Below are 12,227 nucleotides of genomic sequence, written 5' to 3' on the forward strand. Positions count from 1 at the left end.
GGGGAAATCACAACTGGAATGAGAGTTGCTAAGGACCTCAAAGTAAAAAACAAACAAAAAAACCCAGAATATTATGAGTCTCCATACTCTCAATAAAGATTTAAAGATTTCAACCGGAAGATTTCTTATTTAATTTCTAAATGGCATGTGTATGCATGCTGTGTGGCTTCAGTTGTGTCCAACTCTTTGTGACCCCATGGACTGTAGCCCACCAGGCTCCTCTGTCCATGGGATTCTCCAGGCAAGAATACTGGAGTGGGTTGCCATGCTCCCGTCCAGGGGATTTCCTGACCCAGGGATTGAACCCGCGTCTCTTATCTCTCCTGCATTGACAGGTGGGTTCTTTACTACTGGTGCCACCTGGGAAGCCCCCTAAATGGCATACTTCATGGATTAAATTAAATATCAGAGGTTTTCATTGCAGGGCTTCCTCTTCCCCTGCCACAATCTGAAACTTTAATGTTGAATTATCCAGAGTAGTAAGTTTACCAACATTTGTGGAAAGTGTGTCCACTGTAGTTCGAGTGTTTGAGTACATGTATGCTGAAATACCTCCTCATTTGAAAGATTATACATTTCAGAAGTACGTGTGAAGGTATATGTGTAGATAAGAGATTTTTTCTATCGCATAGAATTTGGTTTCTGCTCTAAACCTACGGGGATTCCCTGGTGGCTCAGACGGTAAAGCATCTGCCTGCAATGTGGGAGACTTGGGTTTGATTCCTGGGTTGGGAAGATCCCCTGGAGAAGGAAATGGCAATCCACTCCAGCACTCTTGCCTGGAAAATCCCATGGACGGAGGAGCCTGATAGGCTACAGTCCATGGGGTCGCAAAGAGTCGGACACGACTGAGCGACTTCACTTCACTTCACTTCACTTCTAAACCTACAGACACCATGTTGTAACTCTTTTGGCCTTAGATGACTCTCATAATCAGCTTGAAAAATAAAGGGAGGAGGAAGAATTGTTGATCTAGAAAAATAGATCAGCATTACATTTTAATAGTATTCATGATAAACTCTGCAGTTGTATTTACACTCTTTTCAGAGTAGGTTGAGCCCCATGACATAACTGTAACTTTTCAACAAACCCTAAATTCTTTCAGGAACACATGAAAACAGCAAATCACAGTTGATTTTTAAAAGTCCTTTTCTAATCTGATACACTGATGATTTCATTAACATTTTTCTTTCTCACTCATTATAGTAACAACATTTTTAGCTTTGAAAATGATATCTTTTGACAATTATGATGCTGAAGACAATTTAAATTCTAGATAAAGTGCCACCACGCAAAAGTCTGGGTAAAGATTTTTTCTGCATGGTTTACTGAGTTCTGATTCCATCAAGGCACCTCACCTCCTGATACTACAATCAGCTTTTCATTTCCTACAGATCCACATCTCTTTTCATTGGCATTCTTGTCAAACTGTAAGAACAAGCCATCATGATCTAGCCCTGGAATTCAAAATCAAACTACCTCACAGCTGTCCCAGAAAATAAATGTATTTTAAAATGTATTCATGTTCAGAGAAGATGCAAAACTAAAATTTATGGAAGCTGAGGTCAAATATTCTCTTTCTGTGGTATCTCCCATTCGTGAAATATCCCCCTCTCCCTCTCTCTCGAAAATATGGATAGATGTATCTGTACAGAATCACATGAGGCTATGCAAGACATAATCAAGTAACTCATATTTTATTGATATAATTAAATAAAAAATTTTACAGTAATTAAGAGTTTGGAGACATAGCAGTATTTACTACCATTTATTCAACAACTGCGATTTTAGGTAATTACTTTCAAAGCAAGAATTATTAATTTCACTCTTCAGTTGAAGATTTGCTAAGTTTCAGCTTCCTGAAATGTGAAATGGGAGTATTCTTACTACCTCTTAGCTGTTGGTATTCAGTGGAATCACCCAGCCACTAAGTGGTAGAGCTGAGATTTGAAGGCAGGTCTTCCTGGCTCCTAAGCCTATTCATTTCCAAATGCCAAGATGCTGACCTTTATTAACTGATAGTAAAAAGGTCACCACTGACTTATTTGCTGAATAAAAACAAATATAACAAAAAACTTTTTTAAATGTACTACTTTTAATTTTTTCACACTATAAAATACAATTATTTGTCTCGCTGTAACTGTAACAGTTGTAGTCCATCCGATTTTCTTAAGCATTGGAAATATATGGAAATAGAAAAGGCTGTAGCTTTAGAGTCAAAAAAATCTACAATCTAATTCTAGCTCCACAATTACTGTCTCTGAAGCCTTAACTAGATTTTTAACCCATCCCCAGCATTATTTTTTTTTCAGCTGGAAGATGGACATCACAATGCCTATATTATGGGACAATCATTCTAAGAATTAAATGAGATATAATCTGTAGTTTGTTCTTACACCATCAAGACACCTCACATCTTGATCCTATAAATCAGTTTTCTATTTCATAGAAATCCACATCACTTTGCACCAATACCCTTTGTCTAGCCTAGTACATGCATAGTCAAGGTTTTTTAAAAAATGGGAACCATTATTACTAGCAAAAGTAATATCAAATAAATTGTTATTATTATTACTAAAAACAGTACTGGTGGAGGAAAAGTCTTACATACATCTGTATTTTTCTTCTAACAGGCCTTTGGAGAGAGCAATCAATCCAATCTTCAGACTCTGCACTCTTATTTTTCCAGTCCGGCCCCTGAAATTGTAAGAATCTCAATGTGTTATATGCCTTTAAAACTGTATAGGGTATGTTAATTATTTCTGGATGTCTATTTTCTTGAGGGTAAACCATAAAAAAGCTGCATCTTAGTGCAACTTTCTATTCAATTTTATTTATTAATGTTAAGCCCATACCATAAGTTCATGACAAATTGTAACAGTATATTTGACTTAGTCTAGAAGAATATACAGCCTAGAATCACTTTATACAACATATGAACTAGAAAGAACAAAATAAAGCAAAATGAAAGTGCTAATTATAAAGCTAAAAAGATTTCATTTTTGTAAACACTGAATTAAAATTTGTTAATAATTATATATGCAATATACAAAATAGCTACTGATATATACAATATGCATGTGGCAATATAGTAAGAAAGGGATAATGATGTATCTAAAAACAGATGTAAAAAAACTGACTGGAAAATTAGCTCTATATTGAGGGTTTATAACTTGTTGAATACTTAAAACACTTGGTCTTCATTGTTTTTTTTTTTAGCTCTGTCAATATGGTTTCTATCAATTACTACTGCAGTTATAATAGTCAATGATCTTAAACACACAGGTGTGCAATCTTTATTTGGGGAAGTATCAAATTACAATTAAATACAAAATTTATTTAATTAACCCTTCATATTATGCCAAAGAGAGACCATTTCAATTTCACATATACTTTGACTAGAAAAATAACTTTATGTTTAAAAGCATGGAATTTTATTTATTTTTTTGTTAAAGAATTTTAACAAAAGTTAAAATCTTTTATTAAAGTTGTATTTATTCTTTTGTTAAAGAATAAATGAGTTGCTTTATCAGATGTCATGCTGTACTGGATCTTGGGGCTCTGGAAAGGAAAATGCAGAAGCTACAAACACTAACACATGATCCTTGCTGTGAAATAACACACAGTCTCGAAAAAATAAAGATATAAAGACTGCTATCTTTACTATTTCATATAAACAGGATCAGTTTTCAATTTCAGTTTTTATTGTGAATTTTCTTATGTTTTCCATACACAAGTACAACACATTCAAAACCTATAACTAAATGTTTACATAATTATATGAGTACATAAAATGTAGTAATTCATAACATTTAAAAACATATAAATATTTGTCTCATTTAATTTTAGGTAGACTTATTGTCAAACTGGACTTAAGTCTGGCTTATTGATATTTTTATTATTAATGCTAATTGATGTCTTTCATTCTCAAATTATAAATAGTCAAGTAAGTTTCTGTTCACACTATGACATATAAAGTATAAAATAAGTTTATAAAAAGGAAAACATGCTTAGGGATTAGTAAAATGTATTTTCAAATAGTCCCTTGTGGAAATTCCTTGACTGTCCAGTAGTTAGGACTGTGTACTTTCACAGACGAGGACCCAGATTCAATCCCTGGTTGGGAAACTAAGAGTCTGCAAACTGTAGGACACAGCAAAAAAATTAAAAAAAAAAGTCCCCTGACAGCCTAGAGTTTATAATCTATCAACCATACTGAACCCTTACTATGTATGTGTACAACATTCAGAATTGACATATGAAATAACTAATACTTAAACTTTAAAATAAATATACCCATTTAAGCAGAAATCTACTATATATACATTCCAGTTTCTCACAATTATAGAAACACAGGTTTCAAATTAGCCTTAAACTGAGCCATGCAAGTGTGTTTCTACTTCATATTTTTAAGGTCTTTCCTAATTATCACATGAAAAGAAGATTGTGTCTGTTTTTTACCCTCCAAAACTCAGGAAATTATATTCTCTGGACAATAGACTTGCAGAAAATAACAAAAGGCTGTGCAAATGGACTAGCACATGAATGTGGCTAAGAACAAAGTAAGCCCTTAAGTGGAAAAAAAAAGATCAAACTCATACAAATTGGAGGCCGACCTCCAGTCTATGGTGACAGTACAACAGAGGATCATCATCAGGAAGACTACTGAAAATGTCAATCATCCAGTCATTGCACCAATGATTATGGAGGCTTACTGAGATCCCAGCATCGTTCTGTGTACCATAAGTTTAAGACACGATTCCTACCCATGACGAGCTGGACAGGTGAGACAAGAAAACAGCTAGAGAATCACAAGGAAATACAAGACCGATCTTACGCATGGAAATAATCAAATACAAATTGGTGTTTAGCCTAAGTAGTTACTAGCCTCACAATATTTGATAGAGAAGATAAGTCTAAAATCAGACATTGAAGACATGACACAGCTGGACTACCCTGACTAGGAGAAAGCAAATTATCATAGGAAAAGCCCAGACAAGGGGACAGAGGAAGGGGATATGAGCACTAAAGTCAAGACTCATCAGGTACAGCAAGAACTTGCATCAAGAGTAAATGATAATGTTGCCGAGGTTATATGGAGCCAGACGATAGAGGGCTTTAATATTAAATATGTTGCAGACTTTGACAGAGAATAGGGAGACAATAAAATTTTTCAGTGAGTAACATAACCCTATATTTCAGTATTTAGTTCCCTAATAGTTTTCATAAATTCTCCTGAAATTAATTCAACCGGAAAGATATGTATTATACCTTATAAATAAAATTATACCCACCTTGGATAGTGGGGAAAATGACCTAACAGTGCATCAAATGAGATTAATATTTTCTGCAGGGACAAAAATATTTAAACCAAATAATCCAGACTACTGCTTTAAATCTTGATTTAAATGAATTTTATTTCCATTAAATTTAAAAGGAAGATTGTGAAATTAAGACTTTTTAGCCCAGGAAGATCAAGAATGAGTGAGGTTTTGTTGATTTTTGCTATGGTCTCTTTTGTTTCTTTTGCATTTATTTCTGCTCTAATTTTTAAGATTTCTTTCCTTCTACTAACCCTGGGGTTCTTCAGTTCTTCCTTTTCTAGTTGCTTTAGGTGTAGAGTTAGGTTATTTATTTGACTTTTTTCTTGTTTCTTGAGGTGTGCCTGTATTGCTATGAACTTCCCCCTTAGGACTGCTTTTACCGTGTCCCACAGGTTTTGGGTTGTTGTGTTTTCATTTTCATTCGTTTCTATGCAAATTTTGATTTCTTTTTTGATTTCTTCTGTGATTTGTTGGTTATTCAGCAGCGTGTTGTTCAGCCTCCATATGTTGGATTTTTTAATAGTTTTTCTCCTGTAATTGAGATCTAATCTTACTGCATTGTGGTCAGAAAAGATGCTTGGAATGATTTCTATTTTTTTGAATTTACCAAGGCTAGCTTTATGGCCCAGGATGTGATCTATCCTGGAGAAGGTTCCATGTGCACTTGAGAAGAAGGTGAAATTCATTGTTTTGGGATGAAATGTCCTGTAGATATCAATTAGGTCTAACTGGTCTATTGTATCGTTTAAAGTTTGTGTTTCCTTGTTAATTTTCTGTTTAGTTGATCTATCCATAGGTGTGAGTGGGGTATTAAAGTCTCCCACTATTATTGTGTTATTGTTAATTTCTTCTTTCATACTTGTTAGCATTTGTCTTACATACTGCGGTGCTCCCGTGTTGGGTGCATATATATTTATAATTGTTATATCTTCTTCTTGGATTGATCCTTTGATCATTATGTAGTGACCATCTTTGTCTCTTTTCACAGTCTTTGTTTTAAAGTCTATTTTATCTGATATGAGTATTGCTACTCCTGCTTTCTTTTGGTCCCTATTCGCATGGGCTTTATCCCAGGGATGCAAGGATTCTTCAATATCCGCAAATCAATCAATGTAATACACCACATTAACAAATTGAAAAATAAAAACCATATGATTATCTCAATAGATGCAGAGAAAGCCTTTGACAAAATTCAACATCCATTTATGATCAAAACTCTCCAGAAAGCAGGAATAGAAGGAACCTACCTCAACATAATCAAAGCTATATATGACAAACCCACAGCAAACATTATCCTCAATGGTGAAAAATTGAAAGCATTTCCTCTAAAGTCAGGAACAAGACAAGGGTGCCCACTTTCACCATTACTATTCAACATAGTTTTGGAAGTTTTGGCCACAGCAATCAGAGCAGAAAAAGAAATAAAAGGAATCCAAATTGGAAAAGAAGAAGTAAAGCTCTCACTGTTTGCAGATGACATGATCCTCTACATAGAAAACCCTAAAGACTCCACCAGAAAATTACTAGAACTAATCAATGACTATAGTAAAGTTGCAGGATATAAAATCAACACACAGAAATCCCTTGCATTCCTATACACTAATAATGAGAAAACAGAAAGAGAAATTAAGGAAACAATTCCATTCACCATTGCAACGGAAAGAATAAAATACTTAGGAATATATCTACCTAAAGAATCTAAAGACCTATATATAGAAAACTATAAAACACTGGTGAAAGAAATCAAAGAGGACACTAACAGATGGAGAAATATACCATGTTCATGGATTGGAAGAATCAATGTAGTGAAAATGAGTATACTACCCAAAGCAATCTATAGATTCAATGCAATCCCTATCAAGCTACCAACAGCATTCTTCACAGAGCTAGAACAAATAATTTCACAATTTGTATGGAAAAACAAAAAACCTCGAATAGCCAAAGCGATCTTGAGAAAGAAGAATGGAACTGGAGGAATCAACCTACCTGACTTCAGGCTCTACTACAAAGCCACAGTTATCAAGACAGTATGGTACTGGCACAAAGACAGAAATATAGATCAATGGAACAAAATAGAAAGCCCAGAGATAAATCCACGCACATATGGACACCTTATCTTCGACAAAGGAGGCAAGAATATACAATGGATTAAAGACAATCTCTTTAACAAGTGGTGCTGGGAACTCTGGTCAACCACTTGTAAAAGAATGAAACTAGAACACTTTCTAACACCATACACAAAAATAAACTCAAAATGGATTAAAGATCTAAACGTAAGACCAGAAACTATAAAACTCCTAGAGGAGAACATAGGCAAAACACTCTCTGACATACATCACAGCAGGATCCTCTATGACCCACCTCCCAGAATATTGGAAATAAAAGCAAAAATAAACAAATGGGACCTAATTAACCTTAAAAGCTTCTGCACATCAAAGGAAACTATTAGCAAGGTGAAAAGACAGCCTTCAGAATGGGAGAAGATAATAGCAAATGAAGCAACTGACAAACAACTAATCTCGAGAATATACAAGCAACTCCTACAGCTCAACTCCAGAAAAATAAATGACCCAATCAAAAAATGGGCCAAAGAACTAAATAGACATTTCTCCAAAGAAGACATAAAGATGGCTAACAAACACATGAAAAGATGCTCAACATCACTCATTATCAGAGAAATGCAAATCAAAACCACTATGAGGTACCATTTCACGCCAGTCAGAATGGCTGCAATCCAAAAGTCTACAAGTAATAAATGCTGGAGAGGGTGTGGAGAAAAGGGAACCCTCTTACACTGTTGGTGGGAATGCAAACTAGTGCAGCCACTATGGAGAACAGTGTGGAGATTCCTTAAAAAACTGGAAATAGACATGCCTTATGATCCAGCAATCCCACTGCTGGGCATACACACTGAGAAAACCAGAAGGGAAAGAGACACGAGTACCCCAATGTTCATCGCAGCACTGTTTATAATAGCCAGGACATGGAAGCAACCTAGATGTCCATCAGCAGATGAATGGATAAGAAAGCTGTGGTACATATACACAATGGAGTATTATTCAGCCATTAAAAAGAATACATTTGAATCAGTTCTAATGAGGTGGATGAAACTGGAGCCTATTATACAGAGTGAAGTAAGCCAGAAAGAAAAACACCAATACAGTATACTAACGCATATATATGGAATTTAGAAAGATGGTAACAATAACCCTGTGTACGAGACAGCAAAAGAGACACTGATGTATAGAACAGTCTTATGGACTCTGTGGGAGAGGGAGAGGGTGGGAAGATTTGGGAGAATGGCATTGAAACATGTAAATATCATGTATGAAATGAGTTGCCAGTCCAGGTTCGATGCACGATACTGGATGCTTGGGGCTGGTGCACTGGGACGACCCAGAGGGATGGAATGGGGAGGGAGGAGGGAGGAGGGTTCAGGATGGGGAACACATGTATACCTGTGGCGGATTCATTTTGATATTTGGCAAATCTAATACAGTTATGTAAAGTTTAAAAATAAAATAAAATTAAAAAAAAAAAAAAAAAAAAAAAAAAAAAAAGACTGAGTGAGGCTGTGAACACATAAATGGAATCAATCTTATCTTTATAGTTTATAAGGTACTTTCTAAATATACTAGATCATTTGCCCTTCACAATCACTTATGTATGAGAAGCAGAACAGATACTTTTATCTCAGTTTTTCATCTGAAAAACTAAAATGCCAAAAATTAAGTGGTTGCCAAGTTGTAAAGCAAACAGAACCAAAAATTTGAATTCTTATCCTCCACAACAAAAGAAAATAGACTTTTTTTCAGACAATTCAGAATATTAGAAGGTGGCACATGCTAAAAGCGGAAAGAAACAGCAAACAATATAATTTATAAAGTCCCATTTTTCTTAGATATGGCAGTATAGTAGGAAAAATCAAGTGATCGTGAAAAACCTGAATATTAGTTACATATCTACCACTAATATACAGTAGGTAGCTGTGGATAAATTGTCTTCTCATTGGGTTAGTTTCTCAATCAGTAAAAAGAGGACAGAATGGAAGATCCTTAAAGTCCTTCTGCTTCCAGAATTCTAGGACTTCCTGTGTGTGTATCATTTGTTATTTCAAGAGCTGGTTGAATATATTTCAAGAGCTGAAAATACCAGGTCTCATTGCAACATGCTACACAAAGCAATGCAGTTATATATACATACAGTTAATAGATGAATGTCAGATTAACTGAATGAAGAGAAGAGTTTGGTCATGATACCATTTCCAAGTTCAGAGACTTTTTAGGGGTCCATGATGTCCTGGTGCACTGGATGCAGTAGATCACAGTTCTATCAGTTTCTCAAAGGAAACTAATGACTTGAAAACAGCTAGTAACTCTTGTGTGAAGTGAAGTGAAAGTCACTTACTTATGTCTGATTTTTTGTGACCCCATGGACTATAAAGTCCATGGAATTCTCCAGGCCAGAATACTGCAGTGGGTAGCCTTTCCCTTCTTCAGGGGATCTTCTCAATCCAGGGATTGAATCCAGGTCTTCAGCATTGCAGGAGGATTTTTTACCAGCTGAGCCACAAAGGAAGCCCAACATCTCTTATTTAGATAAATGAATAAGTCATAGTTGCTACAGAAATTTGGGTAATTAACTCTGGCCATCTGAGACTACCATCTGAGTAACTGTTTCCTTAGGTGAATTAGTGGCGTTTCTCTTCAAAATGGAAAACTCAACTGAATGGCCACTGCTCTAACCCAGCATGGTTGTTGCAGTTTCTTTGGCATGCTGTTGTTGTTCAGGCGCTAAGTCATGTCCCTCTCTTTAATGTCTCCTGGAGTTTGCTCAACCTCATGCCCATTGAGTCGGTGATGCCATCCAACCATCTCATCCTCTGTCACCCTCTTCTCCTCCTGCCTTCAATCTTTCCCAGCATCAGGGTCTTTCCCCATGAGTCAGCTCTTCACATCAGGTGGCCAAAGTATTGGAGCTTCAGTCTCAATATCAGTCCTTCCAGGGAGTATTCAGGGTTGATTTTCCTTAGGATTGACTGGTTTGATCTCCTTGCTGTCCAAGGGATTCTCAAGAGTCAAGGACTCTCTTTGGCATGGAAAAGGGATAAATCCTAAAAGCTCTTTTCTTTTAAAAAGGAGAATTTCAAAATACTGTCTTTCTAAATAAGAAACACTTATCTCTGTGTTGCATTTCTCATGTGTTCACATTTGATGGTAGATAGTGATTATATGCCAAAATTTAACTCCCTGGAATATGAATCACAACATTTCACACACTGCTTCCTTCCCAACTAAGTGGCGCTATTCCCTTTGGGCAGTCCAGTGAAGACAGCATATGTACGTGTTATGAGCTGAGCTACGTTCCCCTAAAATTGATATGTTTCAGTCCTAACTCCCAGTACCTCAAGATGCAACTAAATATGGAGAGTCTTAAAATTGGCAATTAAGTTAAAATAAAGCATATAGGGTGGGCTCTAATCCACTAAGAACATTAGGACACAGACACACACAGAAGCAAAACCATGTGGGACACAAGGAGAAGACAGCCATCTAAAAACCAAGGAAAGAGGCGTCAGAAGAAATCAGCCCTGCTGACATCATGAGTTTGGACTTTCAGTCTCCGGGACTGTGAGAAATAAATTTCTGTTGTTTAAGCTACCTAGGCTGTGCTGTGATACTTTGTTACGGCAGCCCAAGCTGACTAATATAGTGTGTTAGAGTCACAGATAATGCCGAAAGAGGAGGGCAATTTAACATCTTCTCCAGTTCTTCCTTACAATATAGATCAAAATGCACACCTCTTCCAAACTCCATAGAGCTAATAAAGTTCTTAACTATAGTTTTCTGGGACATAAAATTAAGTGATAAGCTTTGTAGATAAAACACCTAATTGATCTGTTATTTTAGTGAATTTACTACAGAAAATGTCTCTTACAGGTTTAAAAAAATTGAAGATCAACTTAACTGTGAATTAATGCTAACAGTCATGTTTTATCCTAGAAGTATAAAAATTGGAGTGAAAATGAAATGTATTAAAATGTATTAGACAAGGAGATAGCAAAGCCCATGTTCATCATGGTAATGGAGATTCACGCTATCTGTTCTTCAGTGAGTTTCTTAAGAGTTCTCAACCACACAATGGCAATTTGATTATTAAAAAAGGCTTTGTTATGATATTCGTAAGTAATAAATGATAAAAGATTTTTCTAACCAGAAGAGTAAATGAAATTTTAATTAAATCATCCTGAAAGCTATTGTAACTATCATTGACTTCTTATACAGAATCAATCAGATGCTTGCATTTATGAACTATCATCTATTTTCTTTCACTCTAAATCAAATAAGAAACTAACAAGCACAAATTTCATATAGCTAATTAATGGAAAATAACTTTCAGAGTCTGAGAGAAAAACAAAAGTTCTAATTTTCTTATTTCATCTTTGCATACTTTAACCCCCTACCAGAAGAATGAATAATTCCTAATGTTTCAGAAATGTCAGCCCACAGCAGGGCTTTCTAGAATTGATTATTTCACAAATGCATTGTCACATTCAAGAAAGTCAAATTAATGGCAAATGAGTCATGCTGGAAGTAGGGAGTGCTCTCTCTGTAACATTGAGTATCTAATTAAATTACAGATATTAGAGTGGCCTAAAGCATAAGTTATTTAAAGCACAATGTATACACATAACCACAATGGCAATAAATAAAACCAATACCAAAAGAGAAATTAAATCCTTTTAACTGCCATCCAAATTGCTCTTAAGTAGTCATACAAAAAAATGCAGAGTGGATTATTATGAACCAATAAATTTGTAAACTCAAAACAATAAATATTAAATTTTTTCTTTTGAAAAAATACTATAAAAAATTGAGGAAGGAAATCAGACTTTTTTCATTA

The 12,227-nt window shown here is 35.3% G+C and overlaps 1 protein-coding gene across 14 annotated transcripts in view; it reads right to left on the minus strand.

Moving 5' to 3' along the window:
* Positions 1 to 12,227, minus strand: part of UTRN (utrophin) — a 561,026-nt gene that overhangs the window by 58,064 nt on the left and 490,735 nt on the right. For all 14 annotated transcript variants that reach the window (XM_025295004.3, XM_045161922.1, XM_044924139.2 and 11 more), the window contains one exon: positions 2,612 to 2,697. In XM_025295004.3, the coding sequence (XP_025150789.3) occupies positions 2,612 to 2,697 (86 nt within the window). The remainder of the gene's footprint in view (positions 1 to 2,611; positions 2,698 to 12,227) is intronic.

This window comes from Bubalus bubalis, chromosome 10 (genome assembly GCF_019923935.1).
Source record: "Bubalus bubalis isolate 160015118507 breed Murrah chromosome 10, NDDB_SH_1, whole genome shotgun sequence".
Classification (NCBI taxonomy): domain Eukaryota; kingdom Metazoa; phylum Chordata; class Mammalia; order Artiodactyla; family Bovidae; genus Bubalus; species Bubalus bubalis.